General features: G+C 32.0%; 1 protein-coding gene across 1 annotated transcript; it reads right to left on the reverse strand.

The window, feature by feature from the left end:
- Positions 1-210: 210 nt before the first annotated feature.
- On the reverse strand, positions 211-8,445 carry LOC111995576 (transcriptional adapter ADA2-like). The gene is made up of 13 exons (XM_065782915.1): positions 8,055-8,445; positions 6,862-6,917; positions 5,180-5,358; positions 4,887-4,952; positions 4,630-4,755; positions 4,460-4,535; positions 3,944-4,007; positions 3,798-3,856; positions 3,584-3,697; positions 2,427-2,649; positions 1,428-1,638; positions 866-1,132; positions 211-611 (listed from the first exon to the last, which is right to left on the reverse strand). The coding sequence occupies exons 1-13, from the start codon at positions 8,105-8,107 to the stop codon at positions 420-422; spliced, it is 1,686 nt and encodes a 561-aa protein (XP_065638987.1). The 5' UTR covers positions 8,108-8,445; the 3' UTR covers positions 211-419.
- Positions 8,446-15,509: the final 7,064 nt, after the last annotated feature.

Consider the following 15,509-nt stretch of genomic DNA (forward strand, 5'->3'; position numbering starts at 1 on the left):
GAGTTCAGCACACAATCCGTATTTGAGTGTAATTTGCCAAGCACCAATTTCCCTCCCAGAGGTCTAGACTCCAGAGCACACATTGATCCCTTGCACTCGCAATTATTTCTGATAGAAATGGAGTACAACAGTACAAGTTCGACTCAAAAACATGGGACGGGATCAGAAACATGATGAGCAGTACCTACACTTTGCAATGAGGCCACAATATAGTGAAGAAAAGGGGTTTTATTCTCTAATTTCATTCAACTCATCTTGATTGATACACCATTCTGGATGTCTTATGAATACCTATACTATTAATATTTCAAAATAGACCACACGAAGATATACCATGCTTTTTATTTTCGGGGTCAAAATTGATAAAAATGAAGCTAATTACAACTAAGACGAAGAACAATGGAAAACATGGGATAGTTTCATGGTTGAGCAATCCCCTTTTTCACAAGCATGTCATAAACCCTGTCAATTTTGCTTGTTTCAAGCTTGAACAAGCGATGGGCATCGGCTTTCTTAGAGACATTTCCATTGATAATTTCGATTGACATAATCTCTTGCATGCTGAGATAAAGAGCTGGCGGTAGCCGAATCTCACTGCAGAGTTGTTTCTCCTGTAAACACATAGAAGCAGACTGCTTAAGTCATTGGTTCAATAAAAATGCACACATATACAGTGCACAGAAAACTTTAGGCTTAAACTGTTATTTGTGTCATAGTTTAATGAGCCCAAGTAAGTTTTCATCCTATCAACGTTAAGGATATTTAGTAGCAAATGGTACTTTTTTCTAGGAATATGGTAAACAAACTGGATACCCTCATGTTTCTTTGTGGATTAAGAATTAGAAGATTGAGATGGCACGCTTACACTTTCAGACAATAAATCTGCCCCATGAAGGCCTGTTATCTCCAAATCATTAATGGAGCTTGAAGTTGCCTGTACTGCTGGTCGTGAATTCGACTCCTTGCCACCAGACTCTGAAGCCATGAAAGGATTTGGACCAGCCTGACTGCTTGGACCAACTTGAGCACTTTCCTTTGCTCTACGAGCACTTTCTTCAGCTTCCCTTTTCCTTTTCTGTTCAAGGTATCTATCAGCCTCAGCTGCAGTGCGGCAACCAGCAGCTCGGGCTTCCTGAATGATAAAATTGACATTAGTTTGACAAATTGAAAGCATCATCATACTTAATACCAGAATGAAGCATTCCTATTTAGTATATATTATGTGTTTGTGTGCATGCATGGGTGTATAAAATATGATATCATGAATGGCAAGTTTCAAGAAAAGCCATGTGGCATGCTTGTTTTACAAAAAAGTGTTGGGTATACAATCTATGGTATGGGTATTTACCATATAAAATATTTTAGGCACAACTGCATTTATTTTACATAGTCTAAACAACCTCTGTGGGCCTAACCATGTATCATACCTTAAGTTCTTGAATTCTTTTCAGGGTCCGATGCTCTGAAATAACAGTCTGAAGCAAATCGTCATGCTCTTCCTTGGAATGAAAGCGCATGAAGACATCATATCGCCGACAGATTGCCCTCTCTTCAGGCGATAAATCCTTCTCAAAATGATTTGGATACAGCAAATTTCTTTCTAGTATGAAATCCTTCCTACGCTTCCTCTCATCAAGCCTGCCAACAAGTTTAAGTTAACCATGATGCAGAGAGAGAGAGTGTCTTAACATATTTATATACTATGAAATACAGTAAGCTTATGCCATATTATGAAAGCCTAAACATAATCTTCATATAGTGATAACTAGTGAATAGTTTCATCAACAGATGAAGAAGAATCAAGAAATCACACACACAGATGGTAATCCTGTCTTCATCATAATTTATGACAATATTATCTCAATTCCTATTTTCCTCTCTTCTTTTTTTTATTTTAATTTTTTTTACCATAATAAGAAGTTGGTCTGAACTTAATGCTGTCTTACAAGTTTAATATGGCTAAATAAATGAATGACAGAGAGAGAGAGTGTCTTAACATATTTATATACTATGAAATACAGTAAGCTTATGCCATATTATGAAAGCCTAAACATAATCTTCATATAGTGATAACTAGTGAATAGTTTCATCAACAGATGAAGAAGAATCAAGAAATCACACACACAGATGGTAATCCTGTCTTCATCATAATTTATGACAATATTATCTCAATTCCTATTTTCCTCTCTTCTTTTTTTTATTTTAATTTTTTTTACCATAATAAGAAGTTGGTCTGAACTTAATGCTGTCTTACAAGTTTAATATGGCTAAATAAATGAATGAACCAGTAAGTGTGAAGTTATATGGAAATCAAATTATTTTGATAATTTGATAGGGGTGGAGGTATTTGAATCCTAGATGTCTTTGTTGGAGACACCAGGAGGTGCCAATTGCACTACTAGGATCAAATTATTGTCACCAAGTACCTCTTTGCATAGATACGCAGCACTCGCAACTTCAGCTCACGTTCATCCTCAGTGTCTGTATCCTTAAATTCCATCTCAGCCAATAACTGCTCAGCATCATTGTCATATTCAGGATCAAACTCCTGTCTTTTATGGTTATAACCACTCAACTCAACTAAAGAAGGTCCCTCACTCACTGAAGAGTGCGGTCTCTTCCCCCCAAAGCTCCTGTCTGCTTGATGATCTGCACGCAATATAAAAAGAACATAATTTAATAACCAGCTATTTTATCATAACCATATTGATTATGAATGCACCACCAAGTTTTCAACGTTCTAGTAAGTGAAAATAGAAGGTAAATGATGCCAACAAACAACAAAATGCAAAAGTATAATTAATTGCACTCATTCAAGAAAGTCTTTCAGCTAAATCAACATCAAAATAAAATAGGATGAAATACATAATTCCTCCTATAGTTTGGGGGTGGTTTCAAATTAAACTCTAGATTTTAAAAATTTTATTAGAACATGAATTTTTTCAATTGTTTCATTTAGCCTCCTCGGTGAGTTATTATTTAACAAAAAGTAACGAAAATTTGTATTAATGGTAATTATAATCTATCAAGATATCAGAAATTAATCCATGTGAATCACATATATCATTTTGCCACCAAAATAGCATACAAAATAACTTTAAAAAAATCCACAAAAATGAATACAGTTTAATGAACATGTGACCATTTTGTGAGGTTTTTTAGGGCGCCATAAAATTCCATATGATGTTCATATTACAGGTCCTTTGGTGCCCAAATAAGCATGTGGCAACTTACTTGATTTTTTGTTCCTTTTAGTTAACATTGACTATTAGAGGGGGCAAATTGGAAAATTTTAAATAATCTATGTTTTTAATTGAAACATTTTAAAATTTACAAGTTTAATTTGAAACCACCCCCAACCTACAAGGGAATTATGTAATTGCGCTGGAGTGTGTGTGTGTGTGTGTGTGTGTGTGTAAGAGAGAGAGAGGTGGTTAGTTGGCAAAATTATCCCCAATTTTAAGGAGGTTCACTCTTGGTTTAATAGAAAATATATATTAACAGAAAGGAAAACAAGAGCAAAAAAAAATTATAATAACTACCAACAACCATTTGCAATCTATAGATAATATATTTGTCTCACCTTCCACCTTAACGACACCAGGGCCATCCTTAACTTGGGCCATGTTAGATGCCTTCTTGTTAGCAGCTGTTGCAGCCGAACTTGAGCTACTAGAACGGACCCCAGATTCCACTTCTGAAGTATAAGAAAACAAAGCAAAGAATCAAATATCATGATGTAATTGAATTAATTATTTAATAAATCATACATAGCTAGTCAGAAATATTTGCCTCACCAGCATTTAAGCTTGACAATAAGCGGCTAGAGGAACCACCTTTATGTGATTCTTCAACTCTGATTAAATTGGTAAAAAAAACCCACATAAGAAGTTATCTCAGCCAAATTGTATAACACAATCATGGTAGTGAATGATAGCCATACTTGACTCTTGAAGGAGAAAAAGGAGATTCTTCCTTCAAATTAAGCTCCCCCATCATAGGAAATCCTGTGATAGTCAACAGAAATTGCTCATCAACAAATGAATAGCATAGCCCCACTAATCATAAGAAATAAATGGAAATCATTCATTGACAACCATGTATTGCCTCCTAATTCAGTAGATGTTTACTTTAGCAGAAGATATATATTACGAAACTGGAACACCCCACCCTTCCCCCAAAAAATCCTAGGTCCAGATAAACCTCTCATGTCTTTAATTACATTTTTCTTTTATCACAAGGCACATTTCTATACCAAAGTGTGGCCTAGGGCTATAAACTTGATAGGCCAGAGCATCAGCTACCCTATTAGCATCCAGAATATGAAAATAATATTTCTTGTGATGTGACTACTGCATAAATTATGATATATCACCATGTAAGCAAGATAAAATTTTTATTTAAAAAAAAAAAAAAAAAAAAAGGAGGATTAAAGAGTTATCATAACATTATTGCACACCTTTCTTGTCCTCACTATGTCCTTTAGCCATAGCAAGAAGCTCCTTTCTATTTTTACCAACAACATGAGACATGTCCTACAAAAAGAATATGTTCCACAACTTATTTGCTCTCTAAAAAGTTGCAATTCAGAAGATAATTGAGTCATTGATTTTGTTTAAGACGTCATACCGGAAGAGGAAAGTATGGGGAGTTCTTATATTTGTTGGTATAGTGATCTATACATTGTTCTTTACTCTTAGTCCCCACATGCTCAGCAACTTCTGCCCAGTTACCCATGCCATACATTTCAATACCCTGAAATAAGAATTTTAATACTACAAAAGTCAAAATAGACTCCTCCAGGCCAGGTACCAAATATAGTGCTGAAAAAAATAATTAGGATCAGTCAACTCCATTGTAGGGATTAAAAAGGAGATTGAAAGTACCTCTAGAAGCAGTATTTCATCATCTGCATTCCAATCAGGGCAAATAAGAGGGAAGGATAAATTGTCCTGTTGAAGTGAAAACACACGAGTATAAGCACAATTTATGGGTTTACATTCTTATGTCCACACTCTCTATTATCAGCAGCAGCATATCATGCTGAAACAGGCACAAAGTTACATCCACATTATAAAGACATGAAAAGCAGCTTCTATAGATAAATTAACACAATGAAAAACTCTACAAGTCTGCATGGTATCCACAGGAGAAATAATTTATTATCAGTATTACTAACCATAACCCTGTAAGGGTGATTGCTCTTATGCGGTTGCACCTCAGCTCCAACAGAAAAACACTCTATACATAGGTCAAAATCAGGGCAATTGAAACACTTGATACGGATCTTCCCTGTGATGTCTTTGTTGCAATAATTACAGTGGTATAAAGCCCTTTTCCCTTCACTTGTTCCTTGACCTGACTCAAAGATAAAAGAAGAAAGAAAACACACACACAAAGAGAGAGAGAGAAAAAGGAAGGGTAAGGGAAAAAAGAAAGAAAGTAAAAGCACATAGACAAAACAGTAGCACTAACAATGATGGCTTGGTTAGGAGAAAAAAAGCGCCATCATTTTCCTATAGAAGCTTCTACAATATACACATTTCTAACCGTCCATCAGAGGACTTTACAATGCCTAAATCATTTTTCTGAGGCAACCCTGTATCTTTGCCATTTGAGCCAAGACACCCACAGTCTCCCAGAGTTACAGACAGTAAAGAAGAGTTCAAGTAAAAACAAAGTTAAATACACAAAGATTTAAGAATTATTGCAACAAAGACATTACAGGGAACAAGTAGAGGGATAGGTTAAGGAACAGTCAAGTAACCTGACTCAAAGATAAAAATAGAAAGTTGCTGTAATTTCTTTGCATACTAAACACTTGATGCAGATGTTATCTGCAATGTGTTTGTTGCAATAATTAAAAAAGGTAAAACTTAGGTATAGTTCCTTAGGTGCTAGACATTAGGTTCCCCAGTTAGATTCAAACATGCAATTGCATTACCAATGAAGCACGAACAATGGTTTTTTTTTTCCAAGAACAATTAAATTCTATGTAACTATGCATTTTAATTTAATTCGGGAACCTAAATGTACTACACCTAAATTTTACCCTAAAAGAAGATAATAATAAAAAAGTTGGTGGTTTAGTTTTAATAAATTTTTACTAAAATAGGGGTAGTTTAATAATTTCCAGATTTTCTGGAATTGGCTGCCCTAAAGGCCCATGAGTCTTATTTTATGTTTAGATTCATTTTCCTATTTGGTTTAAAAGTTCTAAAGTACTTTTTGTTTGTTGGAGCGTGTCCACTTTTGACACGTCCACTTTTGACACATGTAATCATCACAACAATTCTAGTGCACTGGAGGCACAAGACCCAAGCTTTGCCCTTGTTTGTTATTAGTAATCCTAGTGAGTCCTAGTAAAAGGATTTAACAATAGCCTACATAAAGGCTTTATTGTAGTCCATAAAATTAGTAGTGTGATTGATTTTACTAAAATTCCAACAGCTTATTTTAAATTTGAGCTTTGAGAGTGTGATTGCCTTCTCCTACTTAAGTGTGATTGTCTAGTGTTATGTCATGTTCTATTCATTGTTTTAAAACCAAACAGCTATCAACATATTCAAGATTTAATATTTTGCTCAGCTAAACCCTTAAACATCAATCCTTATTCAAGAACTCTTCAAGATCTCATCAAGATATCTAATTTAGAGCTGAATTCTTAAAGATCCTACATCAAAAATTGGTATCACAGCCCATTAAGGCTTCCATCATGCATCAACCAAGTACCAACATCAGCCAGGACTTAACTAAATTTAAAATAAAATAAAATAAAATAAATGGATAACACCTGTGCCCAGGCAGAACCTTGATCAAATGACCAAATAACAAATATAAAATTATGTCGTGTAAAAGTACCTGCAGCTGCAGATTCTGAATTTTCACCACTGTTAGCATTCTTTTTTCTCCTTGATCTGCATAGAAAGTTTTGGTATTTAGAAAAAAAACTTATAGTAATGTGCCAACTATAAATCAATAACACAACTAATATGATGCATCTCATATAAACCCACAAAACTTCGGCAAAATCCTAGTTACCAATTCAAGATTCGAATAAATACTACAGACAAGAGGGCACTTCAAGCCCAAAAGAAGAATAAAACCAGAAAGTTAATAAGACTACTTTGTTTGCAGAAAACTCAAAAACATTGATAAGTAATTATGTCAAAATGCTTGAGAAGTATTAATAAACGCAATGTGTTCCTTCCTATAGTTCATTTTGTTGTTCTAGAAACACATGGAAAGATTGTCAAATTAAGTACAATATAACACTGACACAAGCTCTAACTTGTTCACTATAAAGATCACTAATAAAAACACCTGTCCATAGAATCTTCAGCCATGATGTTCAGTAGAGGATAGCACCGAAATGCAGTACCAAATTGAGAGAATGAGTTTCAGACTCGGAATGGTGAGCAATGCTAAGTTTCTTAGAGTAAGCTAGGGGTGTTTCAACTCTTCAAGAGACAAATTCTTGGAAAATGCCTCTCATGCTCTCTTTTTGATAATCAAAACTGACTACAACATGCACTACCTTGTCAATTTATAGTTACACAAGAATGCATGCCATTGGCTAACTGCAATGCTATAGGCTCATAGCATTTGATTGGCTCTTTTATAACTAACTAGGCTTTGAAATAACTAACTAGTCCCCTAGCTTATCATCTTAACCAAATTGCTACAGAAACTGAAGTACAGTACAAAAGTAGCTACTAAGATGCACACTACCAAAAAATAAAAACAAGCAAACGGATCTTTTTTTTTCCTCCTTCAGGATAAGTATTAGTACAACCCCATTTTGCATTTAGTCCATTATTTTCACTTTCACAATACCACACATTGCTGATCACAAATAGCATTTCACAATTTTGTTATAGTTTGCAACTATCAGGATATGAAACAGTAAGAACTAAGAACACCAGAATGTATATCCCACCCAAAAAAAAAAAAAAATCAAATTTCAAAGAAAAGAAAGAAAACCCACATACCATTCAAGCACAAATGTGAATTAAACTTTAAAAAAACAAAGAAAATCATTCAAATTTTCAAACCTTTGGGTTGGGTCCTCATCAGGAGAGTGGAAATTCCCACGAGACCGACCCATTGAATCCTGAAGAAGCTGAGAGAGTTCACGAACCCCTTTGCAATATATACTATATATAAACTACTTTTCTTAATTAAAAAGCACAATAAAAAGACTGAGAAGAAGGCTGGTATTTTTAGAGGGGGGCAAGTAAAAAGTAAAAAAACCCTAACTTATCACAGGGATTGTGAATTGGTTTTTGATAATTTCCCAAATAAGCATTAATGGGTTAATCTCAAAATCACATCATTTTTTTTGGATGGTTTTTGAACATTAAACGAGGTTGGTGTAGATTTGGATTTTTCTCAAACACTTGCGGCTCTGTCTTCCTGTTTTGTTAGTTACTACCCAAAAAAGGCTGTAAAACTGTTATTAGTTTTGTAGTAAGGTAAAGTTACCGGTCAACGTTAAACTGGGTTTGGCTGTTTGACTGTTTTTTTTTTTTTTTTTAATGTATGAACAAAAATGCTTCTCTGAGTGTTATCAAAAAAAAAAAAAAAATGCTTCTCTGAGTCTGTGACTGTGTGTTTGTTTGGAAAAAGTGCAAGCCAATAACACTTTAAAATTATAAGAAAAAAGTTTTAGTTTGTTTGGGCATGGGCTGAAATGCTGAATTATCGTAAAGAGAAAGTCAGACAAACAATTTGACCAAAAAAAATTGACCTTTTGCTAATGTTAAAGATGGTTAATGGTAAATATAAATATGATATTAATTGCAGGTTCAAATAAGAACCAATAAAATTTTGCTAAAATGAGAAAAACATTGTTAAATTGATTGTTTAATTCTATCATAATTGATAGATTTTTTATTTGATTGTAATGAATGGGAAATTGTAGCCTCTTTGTTTTGGGTAATAAGATTGGAAGTGAATTGGGCATTTGGGCTAAAGTGTCATTATAATTTATAAATGGGATTACATGATAGAGTTTTGATCACCCACATAAGAGTAAATAAATAAATAAATGTTGAATTCTTTATGTAATAACAATTTTTTTTATAGATATGATAATATTTAAGTTTATAGTGTCCACTTCACGATATTTGTTCTCTATTATCAGATTAAGACACTAATTGACTTTTTGTGTAGACGGGCATTGAACCCCAAATATTTTATTTAACATCAATAGATTTTACAAAATGATTTAATTAAAACCTACCTTTAGTTGCTATACTCACCCAAAAATAATATTATTATTAACATAATCATATAACTATAATAAGCTTGAAGATTAAAGATGAACGTGCAACTAAAGCTTGTGCTAATAATTTGAAGAAAAAGTGAGGAAAACGATATTACTATTAATTATGCATTAGAAAATTTATTTTTTCAATATTATTCTTACAAAAGTTCGTTTTTCGTCCCTAAACTATCACAAAAATTCGTTTTTCGTCCCTAAACTTTCAAAAGTTCGTTTTTCGTCCCTGAACTATCACAAAAGTTCGTTTTTTGTCCCTAAACTTTCAAAAGTTCTATTGTCATCCCTAAACTTTTCCAAATGTATTGATTTTCGTCCCTCTCACATCAGCACACTGTCAAAGCCACATCAGCACTCCGTCAGACGGAGGGACGAAAATCAATACGTTTGAAAAAGTTTAGGGACGAAAATAGAACTTTTGAAAGTTTAGGGACGAAAAACGAACTTTTGTGATAGTTCAGGGACAAAAAACGAACTTTTGAAAGTTTAGGGACGAAAAACGAACTTTTGTGATAGTTTAGGGACGAAAATGATATTTTACCCTTATTTTTTTTATATAATCTAGTTCTAGTTTTTTCAGTATGAAGCCGATGCACCATTTCTCGAGCAATAATGAGGTCATCAACAACTCTACTCGGCATGATGGCCAACTGTAAGGGAGATGAAATATGAATTAAAGATGGGCCTCCCATGATTGACATTAATTTTTGTAATAAGCTTGTATGTAGTATTTCAGAGCCCCATAGGTGGATACTAATTGAGAGACTTGGGACCCATGCATTTGGGGATCAGAGCATGAGAGATTGGTTCACATAATATGGGAGAAGAGCTTGAGAAAATGTTTGTTGGATTTCATCTTATTTTTAAAAAGAAAACTTTTTAAAAAATCTTAGGACAAATAATTTCTTTTCCTTCTTTTTTTTTTTTTTTTGGTCCTTCATTGATGCAAGGAAAAATATTGAACCCGAGAGTTTAGTGTAAATCAAACATAGCACATAATCATGGCCATGTTAGGATGATCATGCCTCGCTCAGATTGGACCAACTTGTAGGCATGTAGCCCAAGATATTTAAACCTTCGGACTTATTTGGTTTTGAACCAAACATAACCCATAACATGGCCGTGATGTCAACAGTTTGGGCCCAATTCATCATATGGCCGAAGGCAACAAAAACAATACGTGCATAGAAATTTGATAATGGCTACAAGGCTATCTAATCGAAAGTTTCTATAATTCAACTAGCATTCAAGACTTTGTTGTAATTATCGAATTTATTAAAAAAAAATATTAAAAATAAAGTGTATATTTTTTACCCCTAAAGCTTGGAATTATTTTCATTTGGTCTTTTCTGTTTGAAATTTTCATTTTATTTCCTTATGTTTGATTACGGGTGTTCACAGGTTGGTCTGGGTTGGGTTTGTACCAAACTTGCAATTGACCGAACCAAATTTGGTGGAGAAATGTTAAACCCGTCACCAACCAGTGAGATAGTTAAATTGGACTAGTCAAATCACACATCAGGTGTCGACCAATTTGGTCAAAACCAGAAACAATGAAAAAATTGAAAATTTTGCCTAAATCCGGCAAAGATCTCATCGAATCTAGTGAGATCTTGCCAGATCCTGAGGAAATCTCATCGAATCTAGTGGATTTCCACTGATCTATCGCTAGAAAAAACTTAAAACTTGTCAAAATAATTGGTTTTAATGGTTGGCTCAGGTGGCTCGAGTTTTGGAGGAGCAAACTCGCCAACTGACCCGCCAATGTTAGATTTCAAGGGTGAAGACTTGTTGCCAACCACCGGAAAGTTGGTTCAAGTGGCGAGTTGATCAAGTTTGGTTGGGTCATTAGTTGGCTTGGACACACCTATGTTTGATTATGTTTTCATATTTAGCTTTACCATCCTTCTCTATTAGTAATATGAGCTTTAAGTGTCAAACTAATAGTTAGATTACTAATTACTCATTTGGCACTTAATGATCATATTACCAACATAAATGAACGGCTAGGATAATATGAAAAATAGAATCAAATATGAAGGGACAAAAGTGTAGTTTAGTCAATTATTAACATAAATTGATTAATCCATCGAAAAGGGTATCAAGTCTCAAGCTAAAGTTAGGGCCCAACTTATTAAAAAAAAGAAGGGTGAAATACAAAATTCATCCTAAGGTTTCAGATTATACTGGGTTTTACCAAATTTTCAAAAAATTTCAGTTTTGTCCCTAAGCACAAACAACACTTTAATGACGTTTGAAAGTTCGATGCTCCTTTAAGTCATCTATTTCCTTCCAGCGACTTGTCTTGACTACATAGGTCCCCCGCAATGATTGTACTATGGCAATTATACGCATAAGTGAGTATTTGGGTAACTAGGTAGATAAATAGCAACCAAATATGGACAAGAAAGCAAAAGGAGCAAGAAAATTTTCAAATTATGTTAAGTGATGTTTGTGCTTAGATATTAATTTTTTTTTTTTAATTATTGTAAATATTTTGATAATAACTGGTATTAGCCCAAATTATAGGGATGTTTTTGGTATTTTATTATAAATAAATAAATAAATAAAACCCTTGAGATAAACCTTTAGCCCTGTTTGGTATTGGATTTGGAGACTAAAAATCGCTTTTGGACACAAGAAGCAAAAGCACTTATAAAATCAAATACAGGGTCACCCCTACCTGAATATTATATGCACATGTATTGATTTTTCATCATAATTTTGCTTTTTGTACTTATAAATGATCTATATACCATTAGATTTTCTCTTTTTAGGCTTTTTTTTTTTAGTGGATTCTGATTGAACCGATGGTATTTCTCAATGTCATTGTTATTTTTGTAACTAGTCGCTAACCCATGTTATGCATGGGAATCTACCTATTTGTGAGGTAGACTAAAATAATTTTATATAATCTTAAATTGACTAAGAAACTACACTATTACATGATTTGCTCTTTTATGACTTCAATTTGTGTTACAATTTGATAAAGAAGCCATTGCTTGAACGTGCAATTGCTTATTCAAAATTTCAGATATTAAAACTTCTAATGAAAGACCAAAAAAATTAAAGAATCAGATGATAAACTACTTAGAAATTATTGAAACAAAACAAAATATATGACTAAAAAATAGAGAAATATAAATTACATTAAAAAGAATAATCTATGGCTATAACTATTGAAAGAAATCAAAAGATTCAGAACCTACAAATTAAAGATAATCTATATGTGTGTGTGTGTGTGCGTGCGTGTGTGTGTGACTAAAAAACAGAGAAATATAAGAGAAAGATGTATTACCATCAAATGAATAATTCAAATGTTAAAACTTTTGAAAGACTAAAAAATATTAAAGAATCATAAGATTTACTTCTTATAAATTTTTTAAACAAAACCAAATGTATATGATTACATGATAGAGAAATATAAAAGAAAAGGTGATTACTTTCAAAAGAATAATGCATGGTATAGTCATTGAAATCAGCTAAACATGTTTAAATATTGCAAAAACTAACACAAATTCAGATGTTAAAACTTCCAAAATGCCAAAAAAATATATATAATTAAAGAATAAGTTATTGAAACAATTAAAAAATATATATGACTATTCAAAAGAGAAATATAAGAAAAAGAAAAAAGTACATGAACTCATAAAACAATAAGTTTTAAATTTTAATAGGTCTAAACTTTAAACGATGAAAAAACAATCATCAATTCTATAACTATTTAAACAATAAAATTGTAATCTTAAAAGGAAAAAAAAAATCAAATTACAATAATACCTATCACGCTTCACGCGGTCCTCTTTATTTTAATTTTTTTTCAACCCTATTTAATTGGCCGGCTCAATATTTTTCAAATAATTCAAATTAAATAAAAACTGAAAAGTCAAAAACAATAAAAGTATTGGCAAAGAAAATACTCTATGTGGCCAAAAAGCACACTGCCTTTCCTCTTGTTTACATAGTTTATTCATTGGAACAGAGGAAGACAAAACTCCTATATATGTGCGTGTGTGTGTGTGCGCGCGCGCGTGCGCACGAGTGTGACTACACAACAGAGAAATATAAGAGAAATATGTGTTACCATCAAAAGAATAATTCAAATGTCAAAACTTTTGAAAGACTAAAAAATATTAAAGAATCATAAGATTTACTTCTTATAAATTTTTGAAACAAAACCAAATGTATATGATTATACAATAGAGAAATATAAAAGAAAAAGTGATTACTTTCAAAAAAATAATACGTGATATAGTCATTAAAATCAGCTAAACATGTTTAAATTTGTGAAAACTAACACAAATTCAGATGTTAAAACTTTCAAAATACCAAAAAATATATATAATTAAAGAATAAGTTATTGAAACAATTAAAAAATATATGACTATTCAAAAGAGAAATGTAAGAAAAAGAAAAAAGTACATGAACCCATAAAACAATAAGTTTTAAATTTTAACAGGTCTAAACTTTAAACAATGAAAAAACAATCATCAATTCTATAATTATTTAAACAATAATATTGTAATCTTAAAAGAAAAATAAAATAACAATAACAATAATACCTATCACGCTTCACACGGTCCTTTTTATTTTAATTTTTTTTCAACTCTATTTAATTGGCCAGCTCAATATTTTTCAAATAATTCAAATTAAATAAAAACCAAAAATTCAAAAACAATAAAAGTATTGGAAAATGAAATACTCTACGCGGCCAAGAAGCACACCGCCTTTCCTCTTGTGTACATAGTTTATTCATGGAAAAGAGGAAGACAAAACTCCTATATATATGTGTGCGTGTGTGCGCATGTGACTACATAACAAAGATATAAGAGAAAGATGTGTTACCATCAAATGAATAATTCAAATGTTAAAACTTTTGAAAGACTAAAAAATATTAAAGAATCATAAGATTTACTTCCTATAAATTTTTGAAACAAAACCAAATGTATATGATTACATAATAGAGAAATATAAAAGAAAAAGTAATTACGTTCAAAAGAATAATGCATGGTATAGTCATTGAAATAAGCTAAACATGTATTGCAAAAACTATCACAAATTCAGATGTTAAAACTTCCAAAATGCCAAAAAATATATATAATTAAAGAATAAGTTATTGAAACAATTCAAAAAAATATATAACTATTCAAAAGAGAAATATAAGAAAAAGCAAAAAGTACATGAACCCATAAAACAATAAGTTTTAAATTTCAACAGGTCAAAACTTTAAACGATAAAAAACAATCATCAATTCTATAATTATTTAAACAATAAATTTTAATTAAAAAAAAAAAGCAAATGACAATAATACCTATCACACTTCACGCAGTCCTTTTTATTTTAATTTTTTGTCAACCCTATTTAATTGGCCGGCTCAATATTTTTCAAATAATTCAAATTAAATAAAAACCAAAAGGTCAAAAACAATAAAAGTATTGGAAAAGGAAATACTCTGCGTGGCCAAGAAGCACACCGTCTTTCCGCTTGTGTACATGGTTTATTCATCGGAAAAGAGGAAGACAAAACTCCTACTCCTGATAAGAACTCTATTTTGATTCTGTGCTGACTCCACCATAAAATAATTTTTTTTTTTTTTAACAAAGTAGATGAGAAGAAAATAATATAAGAAGAGCTCATACTTCAACTCGGCTTTAAAAAAAATATATTGGGGTTTGCCTTGCTTTTAATAGTGTTCATGATTAATCTTGCAAATTTGGAGATAAATTATCAATGTTTGAGTTTGAGTTTAAGTTGGACTTGTTAGAGAGATAGAATTTCACTCCTTGTTAAGTTTGGATTAAACAAAAATAATTTTGTTTTAAAGAAATGATAACAATGAGTTTGAGTTTAAGCTAGACTTGTTAGAAAGATAGAGTTTCATTCCTTGTTAAGTTTGGATTAAACAAAAATAATTTTATTTAAATACCGTGCTGACGTGAAAAATTATGGGAGCTCCAGAGACTTCGGTTTTATATATATACTAGTCACTAACCAGTGCGATGCACGGGAAAGCTATTGGGTATGAAGGTTTAACATTCTCAATTATTCAAATAAATGTATGAAAGACAAATTTAAAGAACAAATTATTCAATATTTCTAATTAATCAAGATGAACCACAACAATAGCAAATATGTTAACCCATCCAACAACAAAAATACAACTCATAAGCTTAAATTATATCCAAGCACAAAAAAAAAAAAAAAAAAAAAAACCCAAAATAAAAAA

This window comes from Quercus suber, unplaced genomic scaffold (genome assembly GCF_002906115.3).
Source record: "Quercus suber isolate HL8 unplaced genomic scaffold, Cork oak 2.0 scaffold_16, whole genome shotgun sequence".
NCBI classification, from domain to species: Eukaryota; Viridiplantae; Streptophyta; class Magnoliopsida; order Fagales; family Fagaceae; genus Quercus; species Quercus suber.

Coding starts and splice junctions, on each gene's coding strand:
- LOC111995576 (XM_065782915.1), bottom strand. CDS start 8,107: ATGGGTCGGTCTCGTGGGAATTTCCACTCTCCTGATGAGGACCCAACC. Junction 6,918..8,054: donor GATGAGGACCCAACCCAAAG/GTTTGAAAATTT, acceptor CTTTCTATGCAG/ATCAAGGAGAAAAAAGAATG. Junction 3,698..3,797: donor ATTGTCAAGCTTAAATGCTG/GTGAGGCAAATA, acceptor CTTATACTTCAG/AAGTGGAATCTGGGGTCCGT.